The 27,842-nt window shown below is 40.9% G+C and overlaps 1 protein-coding gene across 3 annotated transcripts in view; it reads right to left on the minus strand.

The window, feature by feature from the left end:
* LOC133535437 (evC complex member EVC) overlaps nucleotides 1-27,842 on the minus strand; it is a 40,997-nt gene that overhangs the window by 10,143 nt on the left and 3,012 nt on the right. For all 3 annotated transcript variants that reach the window (XM_061875276.1, XM_061875275.1, XM_061875277.1), the window contains exons 3-16: nucleotides 25,027-25,110; nucleotides 22,460-22,686; nucleotides 22,292-22,376; nucleotides 22,072-22,170; nucleotides 17,001-17,129; nucleotides 16,776-16,937; nucleotides 14,424-14,640; nucleotides 12,507-12,655; nucleotides 9,571-9,669; nucleotides 9,279-9,491; nucleotides 8,914-9,023; nucleotides 3,617-3,818; nucleotides 1,241-1,465; nucleotides 1,039-1,174 (exon numbers count right to left, since the gene is read on the minus strand). In XM_061875276.1, the coding sequence (XP_061731260.1) occupies nucleotides 1,039-1,174; nucleotides 1,241-1,465; nucleotides 3,617-3,818; nucleotides 8,914-9,023; nucleotides 9,279-9,491; nucleotides 9,571-9,669; nucleotides 12,507-12,655; nucleotides 14,424-14,640; nucleotides 16,776-16,937; nucleotides 17,001-17,129; nucleotides 22,072-22,170; nucleotides 22,292-22,376; nucleotides 22,460-22,686; nucleotides 25,027-25,110 (2,137 nt within the window). The remainder of the gene's footprint in view (nucleotides 1-1,038; nucleotides 1,175-1,240; nucleotides 1,466-3,616; nucleotides 3,819-8,913; nucleotides 9,024-9,278; nucleotides 9,492-9,570; nucleotides 9,670-12,506; nucleotides 12,656-14,423; nucleotides 14,641-16,775; nucleotides 16,938-17,000; nucleotides 17,130-22,071; nucleotides 22,171-22,291; nucleotides 22,377-22,459; nucleotides 22,687-25,026; nucleotides 25,111-27,842) is intronic.

Consider the following 27,842-nt stretch of genomic DNA (forward strand, 5'->3'; position numbering starts at 1 on the left):
TGCACCCCCTCTTCAGGGCCCAGGCTAAGACTGATTTTTTTTATTTTATTTTAAACTTCTATTTTTTTCTCCCATTCCCCCCCCACCCCTTGTTTACCTGTATCTCATCTTTTTTGTAAGGGGCGCTGGAAGCTGGCAGACCCGTCAGCGATCCTGTTCTGTCTCCCTGTAATGTTTGTCTAATCTTGAATGGGATTGTGCTGAAAATTTCAATTTTCCTGAAGGAACTCTCCTGACGGAATAAATAAAGTACTATCTAATCTAATCTAATCTAATAAGGAGACCACAATGCATCTTTTGTTCAACAGACAGGCGTGAATGCATCAGTGAAATATTAGTGTGCAAAGAACATTCAAGTAACAGTCTAGCCCAGGGGTATTTGAGTGGGCCAAAATTTTATACTGAACAAAGCCGCGGGCCAAGGTTGAACAAATTAACCAATAGGGACCCAAACAAGTTTTGCATTGAACAAGCAAGGCTTATACACAGTAACTTTATAGTGACATGCAAAATCGAGTTTCAAATAATAATAATAATAATAATTAAAAAATATCAATGGCATATCAAATAATAAATAAAAAAATGTCAAAATGACCCCCGCTTGCTTTGATTTTTCAGTGTGTGGCCCTCAGTGGATAAAGTTTGGACTCTCCTGGTCTACTGTTTTCAACAGCAAATTTTTTTATTTTTGTCCTTGGGTAGAGGGATGACTTTGGCCTCCTTCAAAACCCCAGGACAGACTCCATATCTTAATGATTTATTAAATATATGACAAATCGGAGTTGGTACATGGCATGCCGCAATTCTTAATAATTTGCCATCAAATATTGGTCTGGCTTCCTAATAGCCATATTGTTTTTTACCTATTTTACTTAACCTATTTATTAACTATACACCTATGCCTATGCTCTGGCATCAAATGTATTTAATAATAAGAATGTATTAAAACAAAACATCCATCTGTCATCAAGTCTTTCATGATTGCGAACGATCGGCAAAATTCCCCAAAAAGTGCAGTTCCCCTTCAAGTAGTCTCACCAAGGTTTCTGTTGGGCTGCTGTGTAAGCAGTTTCTTGGCGACATCCTGAATACGAGAATAGTAGCTCTGGACGAGGGCGGCAAGAGAATCTCTGGTCATGTACACACTTTCAGATGCAGCCTCCATGAGATGGTGCTGCATGTCCAGACAGGTGAAGTTAGTCAACTTGAATGGAAGTTGGCCAAAATGACAACTTAGTACCTTCAAGCCGTCACCCTTCCTGGAGCTGCTTTGTGAGTCTGAGGCCTGGCCTTCCATCTGCTCTAGGATGGCGTGGCTCAGAGCGTTACCGAGTAGCAGCTGTGCATGGTTCTGAAAAAGCTCAGTCCCAGTTTCTAGCTCTGACAAAAACTCTTGCTGGAAACTGTGGGTCACCAATTGGCTCTCGGGGCCCAGATGCCTCTCTGCTAGGCTCACACTGCTGCTCTGTTGTTATTGTTAGGACATAAAAACAGTACATGACCACATTCTTTTTTAAATGAAAAAAACAAACAAACAGGTTTTCAGTATCAGAGATAACATATTTCATATTTTTTTCTTAGCAGCTCTGTAGTAAAAGCATTTAAGTCTCACCTTAAAACTCATCTGTATACTCTAGCCTTTAAATAGACCTCCTTTTTAGACCAGTTGATCTGCCGCTTCTTTTCTTTTTCCCCTATGTCCCCCCCTCCCTTGTGGAGGGGGTCCGGTCCGATGACCATGGATGAAGCACTTGCTGTCCAGAGTCGAGACCCAGGATGGACCGCTCGCCTGTATCGGTTGGGGACATCTCTACGCTGCTGATCCGCCTCCGCTTGGGATGGTTTCCTGTGGACGGGACTCTCGCTGCTGTCTTGGATCCGCTTTGAACTGAACTCTCGCGGCTGTGTTGGAGCCACTATGGATTGAACTTTCACAGTATCATGTTGGACCCGCTCGACATCCATTGCTTTCGGTCCCCTAGAGGGGGGGGGTTGCCCACATCTGAGGTCCTCTCCAAGGTTTCTCATAGTCAGCATTGTCACTGGCGTCCCACTGGATGTGAATTCTCCCTGCCCACTGGGTGTGAGTTTTCCTTGCCCTTTTGTGGGTTCTTCCGAGGATGTCGTAGTCGTAATGATTTGTGCAGTCCTTTGAGACATTTGTGATTTGGGGCTATATAAATAAACATTGATTGATTGATTGATTGATTGTAGTTGTTTTATTTGAAATTCAGCATCTTTCTGTCTTCTTGTCCCTGCTTGCTCTCTGTGTTTTGTCTTGTCTACACTTAAAGCCTTTTTCTTTGCGCTGTCGTCTAAATCTAAACATCAGACATGGAAATGATCAGCTGGACTCTCGACTCCACCTCTTTTCGACAAGGGAAAGAGGTTCTGGGGAGCCTGGCTGCCCTGATGGAACCATTGCTGTGGGGTACGTGAGAGATTCCTGGGATAAACGGAGAATCATGTGCCTCTCAGTCCTTTCCCTCGAGGACGTGGAAGACATCTACCTATTTGGAACCGTGATCGCAGGGCACCTGCTGATTGGGCTGGGCATTGCTCTGGTGTATCGTCAAATTCTTAAGACGATGGCAGCCACTCAGGGGGCCCAAAGGCTTTTCGTTGCAAAGGAAGTTTTGGGCGGGGCTGCGGGATCACAGTCTGGGGCGATTTCTGAACTGAATCGCAAGATGGATCACATCATGGAAAAGCTGGTTGAAAGGGAAAATTTGGGTATATGGGCCAGCATGGACGAATATAACAGACAAGCCATTTTAATGTCTGCTCGCGGAAAAACAATCCTAATCTACGATTTGACTCCCTCGAATGGCCTTGACACAACAACAGGAGCAGGCTGTTCTGAAAACATCCCCGAGGACTCCTCAATGATGGACGCTTTTGACATCCCTCCCTCCTCAACGACACCTGGAGCCAAACTTTTGCTTGCATGCAGAACGGCAACAGGCCTATGGACACTACATCAACAGACCCAAGACAATGGACACCCCACCCCACGCCTTCACCCCCGATTGATTCCCCTTTGGGTTGATGGACGGCTAGCAGCCCTTCATAGCAGCAGTCGACCTCCAGGGCCCCAACTCCCCCACAACCCCCTGTTGCAAGTTGTCGTGATTATATGTAACATGTTTATGTGTGCTATGGAATGGAGTTTTTTTACCACTCCAGACTAAACCCCCTTAGGAGCCCAGTCTAGATTGTATTTTTTTACTCATCTTCTTTCCCAGTGGTTTACCTTTTTCCCACCTTTGACGGGGTGCCTTGTGGCGACCCATCAGCGTTCCTGTTCTGTAACCCTGTACACTGTTTGTTTGTCCAATATTGAACGCGTTTGTGCTGAAAACATAGTTTTGTTGTACTTGTTGCAATGACAATAAAGACCGATCCTATCATCGTTTCTCGTGTTTGCAAACTTGCCCAACCTCAGCACCACTTTTTTGAGCGGGTCTCTGTTTGCAGCTGCATCTCTACGGGTCAAACCTCTGACTCCCTTGGGAATAAGTTTTCATGCACCATTTATTGGTTTGCTTGTATACACGTCTAGCATGTCTTTTCCAAACGCCCAATCCGCAGCGCTTTCTGTTTCTTCTCCTCGTACCTTGAGAGTGGAGTGGACACAGGACTGGACCGTGGCAGGGTCCTGCGTCAGCAGAGCTCCGAAGTCAGTCCGAGAGAGAACCTTCAGCTTGGCCAGCCTCATCTCTTTGAGCACTTGCAGGCAGAAGTGTCGGGCTATGAAGTGGCGCCGCACGGACACCAGCAGGTGCTCATGTTTTTTCTCCAGCAGCGTCCCCACTTGGCTGAAAAAAAGGATCGAATTTCAGATTCAGCTGCAACCATTTAGTTCTTTGTGACATCAACCAAGACAAGTTCCGTATTTTCCGGACTATAAGGCAAAATATTTTTCTTCCTCAAAACTCGACAGCGCGCCTTATACCCTAATTTTCGAAATAATTCTGTTTTTTTTCACCGACCTCAAAGCAATTTTATTTGGTACATGGTGCAATGATAAGTATGACCAGTAGATGGCAGTTAAACACAAGAGATAAGTGTAGGCTGCACTATGATGGGTCTCAAGTAAACAACACCAACATTTTAAATGTCCCATTGAAAATATAGAACACTACACATTGCCCTCAAACATCTATCAAAATGTTTTAGTACGACTTTTAGTACGAGCTGCACCTCTTGATGGATTGTCGACGCATTCTAGAGGCTAATCTTACCTGTGATAAAATGGCAACCAAGGTGATCAAAATGGTCAACCAAAGAACGAGATTCCTCTACAGAATCTCCTCTCTGGTCAACAAAAGCACCTTGAGGATTCTAGCGGGAACTCTCATTCAATCCTTCTTTGATTACGCTTGCACCTTTTGGTACCCCAGCACCTTCAAAACCCTCAAATCTAGACTCCGAACATCCCAGAATAAGCTAGTCCGGTTACTTTTAGACCTCCACCCCAGATCACACCTCAATCCAACCCACTTCTCCAAAGTGGGCTCAGGGTGGAGGACAGAGTCAAACAACTTGCACTGAGCCTGGTCTATAAAATCCGCTACACCTCCCTGATACCGAAGTACATGTCAAACTACTTCTTTAACGTAAATTACCACCATAACCACAACACCAGGGGGAGCTCCACAAACCACGTTAAACCCAGATTCCGATTTAACAAAGGTCTTAACTCATTCTCTTTCTATGCCACATCAATGTGGAATGCACTCCCAACAGGTATAAAAGTAAGTGCATCTCTATATTCCTTCAAAACCGCTCTAAAACAACACCTCCAGGCAACTTCAACACTTTACTAATACCCTCCTCCATTCACATCCCATCTCCCCGGATTATAAACAACTCAAATGTACTTCTAATGTATATACTTGTTCTTATGCTATCTGAACTCACTATGTTCTCTGCTGGCTGTACATATCCTACTAAGTAAGACCTACACTGTTTCAATGTCCACATTTCTCTGTTGATGCAATTGTTGATGACTGAAGTTCTGATATCAACCAAAGCTCCTCATCCCACCCCCCGGATTGTAAATAATGTAAAAAATTCAATGTATATACTATGATGGTTAACTTGTGTGATGACTGTATTATGTTGATATTAAATATTTGTACCATGAATTGATTAACGTGGACCCCGACTTAAACAAGTTGAAAAACTTATTCGGGTGTTACCATTTAGTGGTCAATTTGTAGGGAATATGTACTGAACTGTGCAATCTACTAACAAAAGTATCAATCAATCAATCAATCAATCAAAGCATTAAACATATAATAATTATTATGGTGTGTGTATAAGGCAAGACATTTTCTGGCGTATTGTTTCGCAATACTATGCAAAAGCCACTTTTCTTACCTCCTGGTACCTGCTGATCTGTATTTGGGATCTGCATAAATCCTGAAAAATTGCACATGTCCGTCGTTGAAGTCGATAAGCTTCTTCTTTTTCTCTATCTTCTTATTATGGGACATCCATCCTCCACTGTTGCCATTTCTAATATAAAGTAGTGTAAAGTTCCGTCAGTAAACTTGCCATGAAAGCGCTAAAACATACCGGTGTAGTGAGTTTACATTATTCACCCAAGGAACTTTAGTTATCAGAAAGTTCCGGTCGGATGTTTTTTCACAGGACACATTTCCGTTGTTGTAGTTTCAGGATGAGGAGATCCTGCTCTGTTATTGATTTAAGTAAAGTCTGAACAAAACAGTTAGCGCCATCTTTTGACACTTTTTCCACTCCCGTCCTTCCGCGCTACACCACTACAACAAAGATGACGGGGAGAAGACCCTGCCTAAAGTGAGCCACGCCACGTAAATAAGACCGCCCCCAAAACGGCGCATCCGGAAGCGACTGTCAGAAAGAGGCTGGAAGATGATCTGTAAAACATCATCTATGCAACATTTTGACCAAAGAACCACCATTACATGTTATGTAGACCACAAGGAAGTGTTTTCCATTTAGAAAAAATATAATAATAATACCATTTTATTAATGCGCCCTATAATCCGGTGCGCTGTATATGTCAGGTTCAAACACTGATGACATCTATTAAACAAGACAAGAAGCAAGGAATCAAACAGAGACAGAATTCAATTCGGCTCAATATTGAGGAGTGTCGCCTGGACACTGTACCCTTCTACAATCTCCAGCATGCTCTGGTGGAAGATTGCATTCCTCCCTTTTTATTTGACTTTCTCCGACCACATGACTACAGCTCCTTCCAGAGGGAAGTGGGTCGTAAGCAGCGTTGCCTTTGGTCACAGAACAGTTCAATAGAAAAGGTCGTAAACGAGTTCAAAAAGAGGATCGTAAAACAGTTCAAAAAGACGTTCGTAAAACAGTTAAAAAAGGGAGTCACCAGGAGGGGATTCTGGTCCTGCTTCCTCTTCGCTTTTATAGTCCTTAGGTCAGACAATATCTTTCTGTTTGATTATAATACATGAAAGACAACAGGAAGAACTTCATCTTGCTTCCCCCCTACACAGTGGAGTCTAACGAGCCTTACTCTTGGTAGGTTCCAAAGAAAGCTTTTGGTGTTCTCGCTGGGAACTGATTTCAACACAAAGTTTTTGTGATCATTTAGAATTATTCTAACGTTAAATATCAAAAAAGATCGAAAATAGACCATTGATTGGCTGTGCGCCTTATAATCCGGTGCGCCCTATGGTCCGAAAAATACGGTATATCACAATTGCTATTCGTCAATTCATTACATAATAACTTCAATTAGCTGAGTCAAAATATTGCAGTGGTTTCCAAAAGATTGTGATACACGTTGGCATGTCACTTTCTGCACACTCCAGAAGTTCAGAAACTCTAGATCAGGGGTGTCAAACTCAAATACAGAGTGGGACAAAATTTAAAACCGAACAAAGCAGCGGGCCGAGGTTGAACAAATTAACCTTTTAATAAGGACCCAAACAAGTTTTGCATTGAATCTTGAACAAGCAAGGCTTACAGTATATAAATGTATAGTGACATGCAAAATCGAGTTTCTAATAATACTAATAATTAAAAAATATCAATGGCATATCAAATAAAATTTAAATAAAAATGGAATGCCTCTTTTCGGCGGCGGGGTTGAGGTGGACGGGGTTTGGTGATAGCGGGGGGTGTATATTGTAGCGTCCCGGAAGAGTTAGTGCTGCAAAGGGTTGTGAGTACTTGTTCTGTTGTGTTTATGTTGTGTTACGGTGCGTGTGTTCTCCCAAAATGTGTCATTCTTGTTTGGTGTGGGTTCACAGTGTGGCGCATATTTGTTACAGTGTTAAAGTTGTTTATACGGCCACCCTCGGTGTGACCTGTATGGCTGTTGACCAAGTATGCTTGCATTCACTTGTGTGTGTGTATAAGCTGCATATATTATGTGACTGGGCCGGCATGCTGCTTGTATGGAAGAAAAGCGGACGTGGCGACAGGTTGTAGAGAACGCCAAAGGCCCACCCCCAATATTGTTGCCCGGGATGAAATTCGGGAGGGACACTGAACTTCGGGAGTCTCCTGGGAAACCGTGAGGGTTGGCAAGTAAGAGTATTAGCGGTGAATGCCGTGTTACAGCATTTGATATTGATATTGCCTCAAGGGCCAAGTGAAATTACACAGCGTGGCCCGCGGGCCAGAGTTTGACACCCATGCTCTAGAACAGGGGCGCTCACACTTTTTCTGCAGGTGAGCTACTTTTCAATTGACCAAGTCGAGGAGATCTACCTCATTCCTATTTATAATTTATATTTATTTATTTATTTATGAAAAAGACATTTTTGTTAATGGTGTTTAATGAAAATACAAGCATGTTTAACACACATAGATTCCTTTCTTTCATGAAGACAAGAATATAAGTTGGTGTATTTGATTCTGATGACTTGCATTGATTGGAATCAGACAGTGGTGCTGATAACGTCCGCATTTTCAAATGGAGGAAAAAAAAAGTCCTCCTTTCTGTCCAATACCACATGAAAGCGGTTGGATTTGGCATCTCATTTGTCCAACTTGCATGCTCGTTTTTAAACACTTTGTTATGAGAGTAGCATATGTGTGTGGCCCTTTAATGTCTGGCAGCAGGTGAGTGACGTCAGTGAGTGTGCGGGTGGGCAAGCAAGTGAGAAAGCGGTCGCTGAGGGCGGGGGAGAAATACATTGGCATCAAACTCCGTAGCTTGCTAGCTTGTGCACGCTAGCTTTCTGAGACTCTTATTTTGTTAGCACAGGCAGGATGAAACAGGTCTTTTATGGTGAAGACAGGAACTGTGCAGTCGGTCTTTAGAGTTTTGACAGTAGGTACGGAGTCTCTAGAAATAAAATGTGTTTCTCTGCGTCCGCCCTGTTAGTGATTTTTTTCTTAAATATGAGCTCGCAGCAACCAGCGTCATCTCACAAGATCCTCGCGTGCCGAGAATGTCAAACAACTGACGAAAGTGAAGTCTTGGTATGATTGATGATTGCTCATTTTTATGTCTATTTTTTAATGCCTGGCTTGAGATCGACTGACACACCCTCCGAGATCGACCAGTTGATCGCGATCGACGTAATGCCCACCACTGCTCTAGAAGGAGTTTCAAAGTAACTGATTTTCCAGTATTACAAAGAACAACAGCAGGCATTTTATGAAATTGTTTTTTCCCCCACAATGAGCGCTTTTTAGCCTCTTTTAGATCACTAAATAGCCTGTTAATCAATGTATTTATGTGGCCTTCAATTGCAAGTTATTCAACCAATTCGAGGCCACCCTTGCGGACACAAGGGGGACTTCTTTGATTGATTGAAACTTTTATTAGTAGATTGCACAATACAGTACACATTCCGTACAATTGACCACTAAATGGTAACACCAAAATAAGTTTTTCAACTTGTTTAAGTCGTATCCATGTTAATCAATTCAGCTTACCTTTTAAGTGTGTAGCTCTGTCTGACCACCATGGTCCGTAGAATCTTCATCTGCTGGTTACTCAGACGTTTGAGGCTGGCATGCATGAGAGCCATTGATTCGGTCCATACCTGTAAAAAAAAAGTATTAAATCCAAAATAAACACAAACTACTGTAATGTGAAGATAAGTTGGAAAATTAAGCCTCAACGGTTATTTTTGGCGGATCCTTCAACTATGTAGGCTCGAACAGTGATCCCTCAAAATGTGGATCGGATCTGTGGAATATTGTTTTAATGTCTGACGGGAAATCTCTTACTATGTGGCGAAGGAGGCCAAATCGTGGATTTCTCAGCGCAAGCCAGGCTGTATGCAAAGTAACTCTACCTGTCGCTCCTTATCCAGCTGAGCCTGCATTTGATCCAGTTGCGATTTGGTGGTCCTCTCCAACTGCTCCCTCTCTGCAGCCAGCTGATGCTCCACATCCAGCCACAGCGTCTCACAGTGTTCGGCGGACCCTTGGGACTGAGCGAGAAGAGATGTGCAAAAGATGTCCTTGGCTTTCTCGCCGAGCCTTTTTGACCAGCTGGAGCGCAGTTTCTAGAGAAGAGCATTTCTGGTACGGTAAACACACACTGGCAGACGGATGAATGGAAGAAGTGGTATTCAAAAGGCCTACGGTCCAAAGGTTACAGAGGTTGTCGGCCATACGCTCGTCCTGCTGCAGATCCAAGTCACAGAGCTTCTGCCTTTGTTTCAACAGGAGATCCTGGTACTCCTTGCGAAAACATGCACAAGTTTTACAATTACTTTTTTTTACTACACAAATATATCATGACATTATATATACAGTCTTGGTCAAAAGTTTACATTCACTTGTAAAGAACATAATGTCTTGAGTTTCCCACAATTTCTACAACTCTTATGTTTTTGTGATGGAGTGATTGGAGCACATACTCATTGGTCACAAAATACATTCATGAAGTTTGCTTCTTTTATGAATTTATTATGGCTCTACTGAAAATGTGAGCAATCAAAAGTATACATATAGCAATGTAAATATTTGCTTACATGTCCCTTGGCGAGTTCCACTGCAATAAGGCGCTTTTGGTAGCCATCCAATTGTCTAGTGAGGAGCATTTTGTACTCCCTCATCCCAGGAGGAATGCTTTGCGGAAATCTTTTATTTATAGATCTGTATTGCTCTGGAATAACCTGCCTCAAATTCTCCCCGGCATTGAAAGTAAACAGGTTTTTAAAAGGAAAGTAATATTTTACTGAGTCTGGAAATTAGTTTGCTTTTTGATGATTTTTGTTTGGTTTTGTATTGTGTAATTATATTGATATGGTAATTATTATTCTGTGACTGTACAGTGTTTGCTTGTTTTCTTGTTGATGCTTTTATTTCTGTGTAGTTATAATTAACTACACAGAAATAAGTAGTTTGTAAATTAGTTTGCTTGTTGATAATTTTTGTTTGGTTTTGTATTGTGTAGTTGCATTGATATGGTAATTATCATTCTGTGACTGTAAATTGTTTGCTTGTTTTCTTATTGATGCTTTTATTTCTGTGTAGTTAAAATTATATGCTTTTACTTGTAACTGTATTGAGTTTGTGGACCCCAGGTAGACTAGTGGGTTGTTGCGGCAATCAGCTAATGGGGATCCTTATTAAAAATCAAATCAAAATCAAATCCACAAGCTTCTGGCAGGTTTCTGGTTGAATTTTTGACCACTCATCTCGACAAAATTGGTGCAGTTCAGCTAAATGTGTTGCTTTTCCGACATGGACTTGTTTCTTCAGGAATTGTTCGTCTGACATCACATGGACAAAGATAAGACCTTCTAGAGCATGGGTGTCAAACTCTGGCCCGCGGGCCAAATCCGGCCCACCGTGTAATTTAATTTGGCCCTTGAGGCAATATCAATTTAGCATTAGAGCTGGCCCGCCGCTGTAACACCGCATTCACCGCTAATACTCATACTTGCCAACCCTCCTAATTTTCCCGGTAGACTCTCCCGAAAATCCTCCCGGGGCAACCATTCTCACGAATTTCTACCGATTTCCACCTGGACAACAATATTGGGGGCGTGCATTTACGGCACTGCCTTTAGCGTTCTCTACAACCTGTCGTCACGTCCGCTTTTCCTCCATACTAACAGCGTGTCACATAATATTTGTGGCTTTTACACACACACACACACACAAGTGAATGCAACGCCATACAGGTCACACTGAGGGTGGCCGTATAAACAACTTTAGCACTGTTACAAATATGAGCCACACTGTGAACCCACACCAAACAAGAATGACAAACACATTTCAGGTGAACATCCGCACCGTAACACAACAGAACAAATACCCAGAACTCCTTGCAGCACTAACTCTTCCGGGAAACTTCCAGCAAACTAACCAATAATTACGTTTTATTCATGCATTTTCTCTTGCTACTTCAAGGCCTGAATGTTTGGTTCATTCATTATTGTTATTTTATTTTAAAATGTATTATTAGCCTGTGGAAAAAAAATAGATATTTACCTCAGAAGATTGCAAATAGAAAAAAAGGCATTACATTTTTATTAGAATTTTATTTGATATGCCATTGATATTTTTTTTAATTATTAATATTATTATTTGAAAGTGGATTTTGCATGTCACTAAAGTTATATTAGCCTTGCTTGTTCAGAATTTAATGCAAAACTTGTTTGGGTCCCTATTAAAAGGTTAATTTGTTCAACCTTGTCCCGCGGCTTTGTTCTGTTTAAAATTTTGGCCCACTCTGTATTGGAGTTTGACACCCCTGTTCTAGAGAAAAGTAATGTGGTCAGATGAAACAAAAATTGAGCTGTTTGGCCACAATACCCAGCAAAATGTTTGGAGGAGAAAAGGTGAGGCGTTTAATCCCAGGAACACCATCCCTACCGTCCAGCATGGTGGTGGTAGTATTATGCTCTGGGCCTGTCTTGCAGCCAATGGAACTGGTGATTTACAGAGAGTAAATGGGACAATGGAAAAGGAGGATTACCTCCAAATTCTTCAGGACAAGCTAAAATCATCAGCCAGGAGGTTGAGTCTTGGGCGCAGTTGGGTGTTCCAACAGGAAAATTACCCCAAACACACGTCAAAAGTGGTAAAGGAATGGCTAAATCAGGCTAGAATGAAGGTTTTAGAATGGCCTTCCCAAAGTCCTGACTTAAACGTGTGGACAATGCTGAAGAAACAAGTCCATGTCAGAAAACCAACAAATTTAGTTGAACTGCACCAATTTTGTCAAGAGGAGCGGTCAATAATTCAAGCAGAAGCTTGTGGATGGCTACCAAAAGCACCTTATTGCAGTGGAAACTTGCCAAGGGACATGTAAGCAAATATTAACATTGCTGTATGTATACTTTTGACCCTCACATTTTCAGGAGAGCCATAATAAATCCATGAAAGAAGCAAACTTCATGAGTGTTTTTTGTGACTAACAAGTATGTGCTCCAATCACTATATCACAAAAAAATAAGAGTTGTTGAAATGATTGGAAACTCGAGACAGCCATGACATGATGTTCTTTACAAGTGTATGTAAACTTTTGACCACAACTGTAATGGTCTGGTGCCTAATGAACTGACCTTTGACAGCTGCTGTGGGTCACCCTGAGTCTGTCTCAGCTCCAGTGCGTGACTCCTCTCCTTGGCTTGGTTTCTGCAAAGCTTCTTTCGCTTGGCCTCCATTTTGCTGCACTTTTCCCTGACCAACTCTTTTGTTTTGCTTGCGAAATCTGGGTCAAAACCACAAATGTCTAGGGGTTAGTCGGACGCTTCTTAAAATGCGAACTGCACCTTTCCTGGCATTTTGCCCATCATCCACAATCCTTGTGTGAGACAAGAACACAGGCCTTTCGCTTTCCTATGCGTTCTAAAGAGTGATTAACTCTAACAATATAGTGTCAAGACATGGTTTTCGCAGCTTACTGCCAGGTTTGTTCTCCCAGGATGCAAACAGACTATTCCGGACGGGACTTGAAGGTAGGAACATATTTAATAATCACTTCAGAAATGACAGGAACCAAAAAAAAAAGGAAAGCGTGCCGTTCACACGAGAGGCTAAAGAACAAAAAAACTTAACGTAGGAAACATAGGCGCTAACACGTAGCAAGAAATATAGACATGGAGAATCTGTATCAAACTGTGGCATGAAACAACTAACACTTACATGGACATGGCATGAATCGAACAACTAGCATAAACTTGGAATCGGACATGAAAACGAGCAATGACGCCAGGGCGATTGACTAACAAAGACAGGCTTAAATAATGTCTCTAGATTGGAAACAGGTGCGCGGTCCGAACACCAGAGGCAGGTGAAAATCATACGTCGCCATGGTAACTAAAACAAACAAGGGTGCACAAAAACAGGAACTAATGGAGTCTAAAACTAACAGAACAAATCGAAAACATGATCCGGATTCGACCACTGTTTTTACAGAAAAAAAATTGGCAGCTTAGTTGCCAGGCTTTTGCTGAAAAATGTATGGTGTTATTTTACTATTATTATTTTTACAACATATTACTGCAAATACAAATACAGTACCACTGTTTACATTTATTTTGGCAACTCAGATGCCAGTTTTTTGTCATGATAAAATGTGGTACCATAAATTCATCAACCGTGGATTTAAAAAAACAAACTGACAGCTCAGTCCACAGAATTTTACTGTGGAAAAACAAACATTGGTCGTTTTTTTTTCAACTTACAGTAATATGCTGTAAAAAACTCTATAAATTTTACCGTAAAATCTATTGGTCATTTTTATAGTGTACAAATTAATGGATAACTTTCTTTGAAACTATAAGTTAAGCATATATTTAAGTATTTATTTGGATTTTGACCATAAAAGTTAGATGCTATATTTGTTGCAATATTGGACACCATTTTTTTCCCTGTCAAACTAGAAAAAAACTCTATTTAGTAAGAAAATCAGAAAGTAAAGAAAGAAAATATAAGGTATTTTATCTTATTTTACACATTATTTCCAAGCTTTGGCGGGTCATGCCAAAGGACATGGAGGGGCAGATCCGGCCCGCGAGCCTCGAGTTTGACACCTGTGCACTAGACACACCAATGATGTACAATAAAACTCCTCATAGGAAGTTGCCCTTCGTTATAACTTTGTGACATGATACAATACACATTAATGAACATATCAAATATAAATGTGACAGATTGTAGCCAAAGGCTGATTTCCATCAGCATTTCATTGCAAAGAAACAAGCCCTGGGCTCCCACTAATTCAGCGTTATAGTGAGTTGTATTTTTCACAAGTGGGAAGTGGAAAATAATGCCTACGTTAGAACGGTCCGTGGTGCAAAAAAAGGTTGGGGACCACTGCTATAAAAGGGACTATGCTGAATGGAGCTGTGTAACAATTAGGGATTATGTAATAAGCCTGTCCTGAAAAACCCTGACCTTATTTGGAAGGTAAAAAAATAGTCTAGTCTGGATCATGTAGGCTACATATTGTGTTTGCTGTCACTCATTCGTCTTACCCTCTCTGCACTGTTGAAGGCCCTCTGAAAGTGCGTGCTGCACCTCTGTAAGTACTGCCTCCATGCGGCTGAAGGTCAAAACGTCCTCGCTGGTCATCTGCTCCAATGTCGTCGCCACCAAACCCTGCCTCAGAAACACTTCCTGTTGTAGCAAGGCCGGCTGGGATTGGAGGAGCCCTGTAAGCTCCTCCCACCACGACAACTTCTGGTGGATCCGCTAAAAAGGAGAGGCAACAACACATTGATTAGTTATTCTATGTCAGGGGTCAGCAACCTTTTTGAAACCAAGAGCTACTTCTTGGGTACTGATTAATGCCAAGGACTACCAGTTGTACACACTTAAAAAAATTGCCAGAAATAGCCAATTTGCTCAATTTACCTTTAATAAATATATCCATATATATATATATATATATATATATATATATATAAAAATGGGTATTTCTGTCTGTCATTCCGTCGTACTTTTTTTTTCCTTTGACGGAAGATTTTTTGTAGAGAATAAATGATGAAAAAAACACTTAATTGAACAGTTTAAAAGAGGAGAAAACAGGAAAAAAATTAAAATTGAATTTTGAAACAGTTTATCTTCAATTTCGACTCTTTAAAATACAAAATTCTACCGAAAAAAAGAAGAAAAAGACTAGCTAATTCGAATCTTTTTGAAAAAATAAAAAAAAGAATTTATGGAACATCATTAGTCATTTTTCCTGATTAAGATTAATTGTAGAATTTTGATGACATGTTTTAAATAGGTTAAAATCCAATCTGCATTTTGTTAGAATATATAACAAATTGGACCACGCTATATTTCTAACCAACACAAATCATTATTTCTTCTAGATGCTCCAGAACAGGGGTGCCCACACTTTTTCTGCAGGCGAGCTACTTTTCAATTGACCAACTCGAGGGGATCTAACTCATTTATATATATCATTTATATTTATTTATTTATGAAAGAGACATTTTTGTAAACAAGTTAAATGTGTTCAATGATAATACAAGCATGTGTAACACATATAGATGTCTTTCTTTCACAAAGACAAGAATATAAGTTGGTGTATTACCTGATTCTGATGACTTGCATTGATTGGAATCAGACAGTAATGATGAAAACGCCCACATTTTCAAATGGAGGAGAAAAAAAGTTGTCCTTTCTGTACAATACCACATGAAAGTGGTTGGTTTTTGGCATCTAATTCATCCAGCTTCCATACACTTTACAAGAAAAACATTGGCGGCAAATTCCGTAGATTGCTTGAGCGTGCACAAGTGATGTGCACCCCAGCTTTCTGAGGGATCGCTTGTGCACGCCAGCTTTCTGAGACTCTGTATTTAGTTAGCGCAGGCAGCATGAAGCAGGGCTTTTATTGTGAAGATAGGAAATGTGCAGTCGGCCTTTAGAGTTTTGACGGAAGGTACGGCGCGAGAGTCTGTTGAAATAAAAAGTGTTTCTCGCCTTCCTCTCGGTCATATTTTAATAATAATGATCTTGCAGCAGCCAGCGTCATCTCACAAGACCCTCCGGTACCGTGAATGTCATTTAAGTGACGTATTGGTGAAGATTGATGATCACTCATTTTTAGGTCTATTTTTTTTAAAAGCCTGGCTCGAGATCGACTGACACACACCCCGCAGTTGAATGGTAGCTCGCGATCGACGTAATGGGCACCCCTGCTCCAGAACAAAAATTTTAAAAGAAATTCATAATACTTTGAAATAAGATTTAAATTTGATTCAAAGGATTTTCTAGATTTTCCAGAATATTTTTATTTTTTATTTTAATCATAACAAGTTTGAAGAAATATTTCACAAATATTCCTTGTCGAAAAAAACCGAAGCTGAAAATAAAGAATTAAATTAAAATGTATTTATTATTATTTACAATTTTAAAAAAAATACTTGAACATTGATTTAAATTGTCAGGAAAGAAGAGGAAGGAATTTAAAAAGGTAAAATGGTATATGTGTTTAAAAATCCTAAAATAATTTTTAAGGTATTTTTTTCTCAAAAATTGTCTTTCTGAAAGTTATAAGAAGCAAAGTAAAAAAAATAATGAATTTATTTCAACAAGTGAAAACCAAGTCTTTAAAATATTTTCTTGGATTTTCAAATCCTATTTGAGTTTTGTCTCTCTTAGAAATAAAAATGTCGAGCAAAGCGAGACCAGCTTGCTAGTAAATAAATAAAATTTTAAAAATAGAGGCAGCTCACTGGTAAGTGCTGCTATTTGAGCTATTTTTAGAACAGGCCAGCGGGCGACTCATCTGGTCCTTATCGCGTTGGTGACCCCTGTTCTATATGATTGCTCAAATAGTGGCACAATTGATAGACCTGACTAGTCCTGTTCACCTTGAGTTCTCCCTCTTGTACTTTCATGAGATGATTCTCCAATGACAGAAGAGCATCGCTGAGAGAGGCAGTAGCGTCACGGGCTTCATTCACCGTGAAGCTGCTGGTCTTCTTCATCACATGCTGACAGAGCTCTTCCACACAATTGGTCAAATCTTTGGACTTGAAAGAGGATTGCACATTACCTTTAACCTGCTGTAATTTTCATGAGATTCTCACGTTTACCATTTGAAGGTTGCGTTCCAGAAAATCTTTTTGCGCTCTCTCTATTTCCTCGAAAGTACAAGAAGCGTCGGCATTGTCATCACTTGGGGCGCAGCCGCATGGCCGCTGTTTCCTCAACTCCTCCACTCCCTACAAAGATACAGCATACAGTGGTGGTCAAAAGTGGACATAAACTTGTAAAGAACATCATGTCATGGCTGTCTTGAGTTTCCAATCATTTCTACAACTCTTATTTTTTTGGTGATAGAGTATTTGGAGCACTTACTTGTTGGCCACAAAAACATTCATGAAGTTTGCTTCTTTTATGAATTTATAATGGCTCTACCAAATGTGAGGGTCAAAAGTATACATACAGCAATGTTAATATTTGCTTACATGTCCCTTGGCAAGTTTCACTGCAATAAGGCGCTTTTGGTAGCTATCCACAAGCTTTTGGCAAGATTCTGCTTGAATTTTTGACAAAATTGGTGCAGCTCAGCTAAATGTGTTGGTTTTCTGACATGGACTTTGTGGAGAGGCGGAGCCGGCAGTCCGACAGAGAGGCAAGGCAGGCCGGAGGCAGGCCCAAGATGGCGGCGAGGAGGCGGGGACGGCGAGCGAGCGGCGAATCAAATCCAATCCACTTTATTTATATAGCACATTTAAACAACAATAACGTTTCCAAAGTGCTGCACAGCCATGTTAAAAACAATATTAAAAAAAAAAAAAACAATGTTATGCTCCACCAATGACTGAATAAAAACAAAAAATAAATGAATATAAAACCAATAAAAACAATATAGGTTGATTGGCAACACTAAATTGGCCCTAGTGTGTGAATGTGAATGTGAGTGTGAATGTTGTCTGTCTATCTGTGTTGGCCCTGCGATGAGGTGGCGACTTGTCCATGGTGTACCCCGCATTCCGCCCGATTGTAGCTGAGATAGGCGCCAGCGCCCCTCGCGACCCCGAAAGAGAATAAGCGGTAGAAAAATGGATGGATGGATGGATAAAAACAATATAAAAAAAATATGATTAAAAACTATTTTAAAGGGTAAAATCAATTAAAACAGTAAAATAGAAATCAAAGTGTATAAAAAACACAGAGGACAACAGAGGACGGAGGACCACACAACTCACGTAGTGTTAAAAGCCAAAGAATAAAAGTGGGTCTTAAGACGAGACTTAAAACACTCCACTGAGGAAGCAGTTTGAACATGGAGGGGCAGAGTGTTCCAGAGCTTAGGGCCGACCACAGAGAAGGCCCTGTCTCCCCTGGTCTTAAGTCTGGTCTTGGGCACCACGAGCTGGAGCTGGCTCTCGGACCTCAGAGTGCGCGCAGGAATCTAAATTTGGATGAGGTCCGAGATATACTGAGGTGCCAGTCCATGTAAAGATTTGAAAACAAACAGCAATGTTTTAAAATCAATTCTAAAATGAACAGGGAGCCAGTGCAAACTCTGAAGAATTGGGGTTATATGCTGGCGTTTCCTGGCCCCTGTTAAAAGTCCTGCTGCAGCGTTTTGGACTAACTGCAACCGGGAGAGAGCTTTTAGGCTAATGCCGGCATCAAATGCATTGCAATAGTCCAGGCCACTTGAAATAAAAGCATGCACGACTTGTTCAAAAAGGTTAAAAAAGGGTTTTACCTTTACTAAAAGACGAAGGTGATAAAAACACGATTTTTAAACGCCATTGACTTGTTTGTCTAGTTTAAAATGGCTGTCTATAGTGACGCCAAGGCTGGTGACTTTGGGACGCACATCATTTTGCAACGGTCCCAAGTCAGTGAGGGCCGGACCAAAAACCAAAATATCCGTTTTTCCCTCATTCATTATTAAAAAATTCTGGGCTAACCAAGCCTTGACGTCGCATAGACAGTTAAGAAGGGGGTGTCAGGGGGCCGTGGCTTTTTGAAATCGGCATATAAATTTGGCAGTCCTCTGCATAAAAGTGATAAAACACTCCATGTTTCTTAAAAATATCTCCAAGAGGGAGGAGATAAAGAGCGAACAGGATGGGGCCTAAAATAGATCCTTGGGGGACACCACAGTAAAGCGGGGCAGAAGAGGAGGTGGCGTCCCCCAGCCTGACAGAGAAGGACCTCTCAGACAGGTAAGATCTGAACCACTCTAACGCAGTCCCCCTGACACCCACACAGTCTCTCAGGCGGTCTAAAAGAATTGTGTGGTCGACTGTGTCAAAGGCAGCTGTAAGATCTAAAACAGGGGTGCCCATTACGTCGATCGCGAGCTACCAGTCGACCGCGGGGGGTGTGTCAGTCGATCTCCAGCCAGGCTTTTAAAAAAAATAGACCTAAAAATGAGTGATCATCAATCTTCACCAAGACGTCACTTAAATGACATTCACGGTACCGGAGGGTCTTGTGAGATGACGCTGGCTGCTGCAAGATCATTATTATGAAAATATGACCGAGAGGAAGGCGAGAATCACTTTTTATTTCAACAGACTCTCGCGCCGTACCTTCCGTCAAAACTCTAAAGGCCGACTGCAGATTTCCTATCTTCACAATAAAAGCCCTGCTTCATGCTGCCTGCGCTAACTAAATACAGAGTCTCGGAAAACTGGCGTGCACAAGCGATCCCTCAGAAAGCTGGCGTGCACATCACTTGTGCACGCCAGCTTTCCGAGACTCTTATTTTGTTAGCGCAGGCAGCATGAAGCAGGGCTTTTATTGTGAAGATAGGAAATGTGCAGTCGGCCTTTAGAGTTTTGATGGAAGGGACGGCGCGAAAGTCTGTTGAAATAAAAAGTGTTTCTCGCCTTCCTCTCTGTCATTTTTTCATAATAATGAACTGGCAGCAGCCAGTGTCATCTCACAAGACCCTCGGGTGCCGTGAATGTCAATCAAGCAAGCTACGGAATTTGCCGCCAATGTTTTTCTTGTAAAGTGTATGGAAGCTGGATGAATTAGATGCCAAAAAACAACCACTTTCATGTGGTATTGTACAGAAAGGACAACTTTTTTTCTCCTCCATTTGAAAATGTGGGCGTTATCATCATTACTGTCTGATTCCACTGGCTGCTGCAAGATCATTATTATTAAAATATGACCGAGAGGAAGGCGAGAAACACTTTTTATTTCAACAGACTCTCGCGCCGTACCTTCCGTCAAAACTCTAAAGGCCGACTGCACATTTCCTATCTTCACAATAAAAGCCCTGCTTCATGCTGCCTGCGCTAACTAAATACAGAGTCTCAGAAAGCTGGCGTGCACAAGCGATCCCTCAGAAAGCTGGGGTGCACATCACTTGTGCACGCTCAAGCAATCTACGGAATTTGCCGCCAATGTTTTTCTTGTAAAGTGTATGGAAGCTGAATGAATTAGATGCCAAAAACCAACCACTTTCATGTGGTATTGTACAGAAAGGACAACTTTTTTTCTCCTCCATTTGAAAATGTGGGCGTTATCATCATTACTGTCTGATTCCACTGGCTGCTGCAAGATCATTATTATTAAAATATGACCGAGAGGAAGGCGAGAAACACTTTTTATTTCAACAGACTCTCGCGCCGTACCTTCCGTCAAAACTCTAAAGGCCGACTGCACATTTCCTATCTTCACAATAAAAGCCCTGCTTCATGCTGCCTGCGCTAACTAAATACAGAGTCTCAGAAAGCTGGCGTGCACAAGCGATCCCTCAGAAAGCTGGGGTGCACATCACTTGTGCACGCTCAAGCAATCTACGGAATTTGCCGCCAATGTTTTTCTTGTAAAGTGTATGGAAGCTGAATGAATTAGATGCCAAAAACCAACCACTTTCATGTGGTATTGTACAGAAAGGACAACTTTTTTTCTCCTCCATTTGAAAATGTGGGCGTTATCATCATTACTGTCTGATTCCAATCAATGCAAGTCATCAGAATCAGGTAATACACCAACTTATATTCTTGTCTTTGTGAAAGAAAGACATCTATATGTGTTACACATGCTTGTATTATCATTAAACACATTTAACTTGTTTACAAAAATGTCTCTTTCATAAATAAATAAATATAAATGATATATATAAATGAGGTAGATCCCCTCGAGTTGGTCAATTGAAAAGTAGCTCGCCTGCAGAAAAAGTGTGGGCACCCCTGATCTAAAAGCACTAAGATGGCAGAGCTGCCAGAATCAGAAATTAAAAGCAAGTCATTAAAAACCTTTAAAAGTGCAGATTCAGTACTGTGCAAAGCTTTGTATCCAGACTGAAATGGATCTAAAGTGCTATTTTCATCTAAAAAAGGCTGCAGTTGTGCGAAGCGGGGCGCGCCGAGAGCGACGCCACAATCAAGATCAGGTGCGTGGATCGCGCACCTGGGGACAATTTAGTCATCCTCTCGCACTGTTTAAAGGGGCGACAGCTGTGAACGTCGAGGAGAGAGGCGGAGAGACTCGAAGGAGCCAGAGGGAAGCTGACGCGGAGCGAGAGAGGAAGAGAGCTAGAGGCAGACGACGAGCGAGCGGAGAAGAGGAGCTGAAAAGCGAGCTAGACTGAGGTTTTTATTTGAAAAAGTAAACAAAGTCACAACCCTGCTCAACGATGTCTCTATTTAGTGGTCCATGGAACCCGCACTACAGCGAGAGTCTATCACAGACTTTTTTCTTCAGCATTGTGCACACTTTTAAGTCAGGACTTTGGGAAGGTGTCAGCTTCAAACACCAAACTATCTATTACACAAGACAAGAAGCAAGGAATCACGCAGAGACAGAGTTCAATTTATCTCATGAGGAGAAATGTTTGGGGCTGAACACTCAGTTACTGACTCCCACCACGCTCTAGGGCAGTGGTCCCCAACCTTTTTGTAGCTGCGGGCCGGTCAACGCTTGATAATTTGTCCCGCGGCCCGGCGGGACAAATTTTTTATTTTATTTTTTTTTTCCTTTGTCATGAAAAAGAGAGGTTTTTGTCATGAAAAAGTGAGTTCTTTTGGGTTGGTGCACTAATTGTAAGCGTACCTTGTGTTGTCGTAATGGTTTGTACAGTCCTTTGAGACATTTGTGATTTAGGGCTATATAAATAAACATTGATTGATTGATTGATTTTAAATGCAATTCCCGAGTAAATGTTTACGAGAAAGGGTTTACCTTTTGCTGCATTTGAAGAATTTGCTTAGAGAAATCTGCGTCATTTTTGTCTTTTGGAAAACGGCTGCAAAATATCCTTTTCACCATTTGAAGGTATATCTGAAACACAAAAACAGTAGCATTTTCAAAACAATCAATCAGCAGTTGGTTTATTTTTGTATTTGTCACATCTCGCAGTCGAACTTGACCACAGTTGAGTTCACTATTTAGGTCAACTCACAATATATTTTTCCTCCTGAAGTTGAGAGTGAAGCTGTTGCACATCTCGCAGGGCCAAACAGTGGAGGTTAATCCGAGCTTCGAAGCTGCAGAGCAAACACACGTTGAAACTTGGACTTGCATCCAGATCCTGCCAGGTTAAGGACAATGGTCTCTGTTGGACACACACCCTGTTTGCGTCAGAGTGTCGGGGTAGTGGGACACCCTGACGAAGCTCTGGTTCTGGAGGCTCTTGGGTACCGATGAGGAAGAGATGAACTGGCTGCTGTCGTCATTGTCCAGTTCTTGGCTCAGGGACTCCTCGTCTGTGGAGGATGAGGGCGAGTCCTCCTTTGGCGTTGTTGCTAACTTGGAGCACTCGTGTAGTGAAGGGTTGGAGGCGCCGTCTGCTAAAGGCTGCAGCGCACGTTGACGAGCGCGGTAAAATTGTCATTTGAGTGCTTTACTCTTTCCCTTATGAACACACTGTCAAATAGTACCTCAACTTGAGGGATCCCCCAACTTTAGAGTGTTTTAAGATAAAGCACTGTGTATCTTGGGGAATTGTTAAGCTTTAAGTTGCCAAGCAAAAAGTGGGGTTATAAGCATTATAATCATTACTTGGCATTGTAAATGTCCCAATGAATCTTTGGGTACCTAACGATTCCATACGATGGTGACGATTCGATTCAGAATCGAATCTCGATTTAACACGATTCTTGAGTCAATACGATTTCCGCAATGTACTATTTATTAAATGTGGGTGGGGGGCGGTGGGGTAACCCACATCTGTGGTCCTCTCCAAGGTTTCTCATAGTCATTCTCATTGGCATCCCACTGGGTTGTGAGTTTTTCCTTGCCCTTATGTGGGATCTGAACCGAGGATGTCGTTGTGGCTTGTGGAGCCCTTTGAGACACTTGTGATTTAGGGCTATATAAATGAACATTGATTGATTGATTGACATTGATTGGATGGATCGTGATTCAAGTTTTCCCAAACAGGTTAAAGGTTAGAAAAGCTACTTCTGGTTGTATTGAGATATGCTTAAAACTGTACTTTTAAAAATTGATGCCTGTAAATATATATATATACACAAATATAGATACATACAAACATACAAACATACATACATACATACATACATACATACATACATATATATATATATATATATATATATATATACATACACAGACATATATATATATTTAAGGGGGTAGCAGGGGTGCATATTGTAGCATCCCGGAAGAGTTAGGGCTGTAAGGGGTTCTGGGTATTTGTTCTGTTGTGTTTATGTTGTGTTACGGTGCGGATGTTTTCCCGAAATATGTCTGTCATTCTTGTTTGGTGTGGGTTCACAGTGTGGCACATATTTGTAACAGTGTTAAAGTTGATTATACGGCCACACTCAGTGTGACCTGTATGGCTGTCGACCAAGTATGCATTGCATTCACTTGTGTGTGTGAAAAGCCGTAGTGCCTTTAAGGTTTATTGGCGCTCTGTACTTCTCCCTTCGTCCGTGTACACAGCGGCGTTTTAAAAAGTCATACATTTTACTTTTTGAAACAGATACCAATAATTTCCGATATTACATTTTAAAGCTTTTACCGGCCGATATTATCGGACATCTCTACTTACAATTTATCTATTATGTAGTATAATAAAAACAATTAAATATTTTTCAAAACAGGTTAGAAAAGCTCCTTTTGGATGCATAAAGATATGCTTAAAAACATAATTTTAAAAATGTATTCCTATAAAAAAAAACATGTGTACAGTATTTCCTTGAATTGCCGCTGGGGCGCTAAGTAATTTAAAACCTCTTCTCACTCCTGTGCTTACCAAAGGATATGCAGTAAAAGTAAGCATGCGCTAATTATTTTAAAACCCCTTCTCACTCCGGCACTTACCAAAGGATATGCAGTAAAAATTTGAGTGTGATGTAAGCTTGGACCTAAAAATCCCACTGAATAGCTCTTAATCTTCTTCCCTTTATGCGATTTCAAATGACCGGTATTGAACTCAGCCTCCTCCTTTTTGAAAATGATGACAGGGGGAAATGTCACTTGTGACGTCACAAGTTTGACCAGGCGGTAATACTAAGCATGTGCTAATTATTTTGGGAAGAGAGTTTGACCCGGCAGTAATTCAAGGCAGGCGCATACTATATGCCCTGTGGCCATTCAAGGAAATACGGTAAATATATATTTTTTTCCCCTCAATTTTTGAAATGTATGAATTTATTTCGTCCTAGTGGTCTCCACAAGTGACGACATTCCAAACCATCCAGTTTTTGACGAATTGATCATTAGTCTATGTTTTAAAAAATGCGCCTGCAGGTTGCATATCAATTACTATGAGTTGATTAATGTGGACCCCGAATTAAACAAGTTGAAAAACTTATTCGGATGTTACCATTTAGTGGTCAATTGTACTGTGCAATCTACTAATAAAAGTTCGAATCAATCAATCAATTAATATTATTCATAATTTCGCACCTAACGATTGGATCCAATTCCTATTGACATAACATTGTTTTTTTAATTATGAAAGAATAAAGTGTGTGTGAAGGACAGCGCTCACAAAAAAGAAGTGAATGATATTCTTTGAATTCAAAAAAGAAATCATCATGCACTGACTAAATAGATTGTAATTACTTTCAGAGGGAGAAATTGATTAGAGTGTTGACAGAACCAATTAAGGTGCTACTTTATTCATGTGTTTGTAAAATGTCTTCAGAATAGAAAAGGACTTACTCTGTATTTTTGGTTGATGGGGTACACCACTTTTGCTTTGGATGCAAATGCTGCCACGTCACTACTTACAGGTGCCTGCTTTCTCTGTTGGTCAATAACAAATATACAGTCATGGTCAAAATGTAAGTGGTAGTTGTTTCATGCCACAGTTTAATACAGATTCTCCATGTCTATAGTTCTTGCTAAGTGTTAGCGCCTATGTTTCCTGCATTAAGTTTTTTTTGTTCTTTAGCCTCTCGTGTGAACGGCACGCTTTCCTTTTTTTTGGGGGGTTCCTGTCATTTCTGATGCGTAGGAATAATTGATTATTAAATATGTTCCTGTCCGGAATAGTCTGTTTGCATCCTGGGAGAACAAACCTGGCAGTAAGCTGCGAAAACCATGTCTTGACACTACATTGTTACAGTTAATCACTCTTAAGAACGCATAGGAAAGCGAAAGGCCTGTGTTCTTGTCTCACACAAGGATTGTGGATGATGGGCAAAATGCCAGGAAAGGTGCAGTTCGCATTTTAAGAAGCGTTCTGCTAACCCCTAGACATTTGTGGTTTTGACCCGGATTTTGCAAGCAAAACAAAAGAGTTGGTCGGGGAAAAGTGCGGAAAAATGGAGGCCAAGCGAAAGAAGCTTTGCAGAAACCAAGCCAAGGAGAGGAGTCACGCACTGGAGCTGAGACAGACTCAGGGTGACCCACGGCAGCTGCCAAAGGTCAGTTCATTAGGCACCAGACCATTACAGTCATGGTCAAAAGTGTACATACACTTGTAAATAACATCATGTCATGGCTGTCTCGAGTTTCCAATCATTTCTACAACTCTTATTTGTTTGTGATAGAGTGATTGGAGCACATACTTGTTGGTCACAAAAAAAATTCATGAAGTTTGCTTCTTTCATGGATTTATTACGGGTCTACTGAAAACGTGAGGGTCAAAAGTATACATACAGCAATGTTAATATTTGCTTACATATCCCTTGGCAAGTTTCACTGCAATAAAGCGCTTTTGGTAGCCATCCACAAGCTTCTACTTGAATTCTTGACCACTCTTCTTGACGAAATTGGTGTTTGTTTTCCTGATATGGACTTGTTTCTTCAGCATTGTCCACAGGCAATTGGAAGGCCCTTCTAAAACCTTCATTCTAGCCATTCCTTTATCACTTGTTGACGTGTGTTTGGGGTCATTGTCCTGATGGAGCACCTATCTGTGCCCAAGACCCAACCTCAAGCTGATGATTTCAGGTTGTCCTGAAGAATTTGGAGGTAATCCTCCTTTTCCATTGTCCCATTTACTCTCTGTAAAGCACCCTCCCCTCCATGGCTGACCTGTACAGAGCATCCTGAAAGACCCCTGCCCTGCCACCTAGAACTGCTACCCTCAGGCAGACGCTAGAGCAGGGGGTAGGGAACCTATGGCTCTGGAGCCAAATGTGGCTCTTTTGATGACTGCAACTGGCTCTCAGATAAATATTAGCTGGCATTGCTTAACATAATAAGTAATGAATAATTCCGCTGATAATCACAGTGTTAAAAATAACGTTCAAAAGATAAGACATTCTCATGCATTTTAATCCAACCATCCATTTTCTATCGCACCTGTTCAAGAAGTCGCATTAATGGGGAGAAGTATTATATTTATCATTGGTTAGCTTTAGAATAAGTGAATTATATTGTAAAGTGAATTATATTTATATTAGGGATGCACCGATTAATCGGTAACCGAATATATTCGGCCGAATATGGCAAAAAAAGCCACATTCGGCCTTCGGTGGAATGAGTTAAGGACAAGGCCGAAAAGTGGCGTGTGACGCAATTTTTTGACGCGGTGACGCAATCAACCAACGTGTAGATTAGATTAGATTAGATAGTACCTTATTTATTCCGTCAGGAGAGTTCCTTCAGGAAAATTAAAATTTTCAGCACAATCCCATTCAAGTTTAGACAAACATTACAGGAAGACAGAACAGGATCGCTGACGGGTCTGCCGGCTTCCAACGCCCCTTACAAAAAAGATGAGATAAAGGTAAACAAAGGGGGGAGAGAAAAAAATAGAAGATTAAAATAAAATTTAAAAAATCGGTCTTTGCCTGGGCCCTGGAGAGGAGGTGCAGACTGAGGCCAGTGCAGTGACGTTGGGATATGTTGTGTACCTGTATAAGTGTATGAGGTTACAAGCACACACTTAATTGAGATTTAGTGGGGCCTCTGTTTACATTATTAGCCTGTTGTGTAGGCTACCTGTATAAGTGTATGAGGTTACAAGCACACACTTAATTGAGATTTAGTGGGGCCTCTGTTTACATTATTAGCCTGTTGTGTAGGCTACCTGTATAAGTGTATGAGGTTACAAGCACACACTTATTGAGATTTACTTGAGCCTTCTGTTTACATTATTAGCCTGTTGTGTAGGCTACTTGTATAAGTGTATGAGGTTACAAGCACACACTTAATTGAGATTTAGTGGGGCCTCTGTTTACATTATTAGCCTGTTGTGTAGGCTACCTGTATAAGTGTATGAGGTTACAAGCACACACTTAATTGAGATTTACTTGAGCCTTCTGTTTACATTATTAGCATATCTACTGTGGCTAAGCAGACTTTTGCCAAAAGGACAATAATTTGTTGTTGGTTTATCCACTTTAAAGCACTTATTTTTTTTTTTTTTGAAATGCATGTTTTGTTTGAAGGCCTAATATAAATGAAAAACTTTGTGCTTTTTTTGAAAAGCAAAGGCTACTGGAATATTTTAAAATAAATGTCAATATTCAATAAAAATTTACTTTATTTGAAAAACATGTCTAAAAATGTATTCTAGGCTATTT

The sequence above is a fragment of the Nerophis ophidion genome, linkage group LG16 (assembly GCF_033978795.1).
Source record: "Nerophis ophidion isolate RoL-2023_Sa linkage group LG16, RoL_Noph_v1.0, whole genome shotgun sequence".
Lineage (NCBI taxonomy): Eukaryota > Metazoa > Chordata > Actinopteri > Syngnathiformes > Syngnathidae > Nerophis > Nerophis ophidion.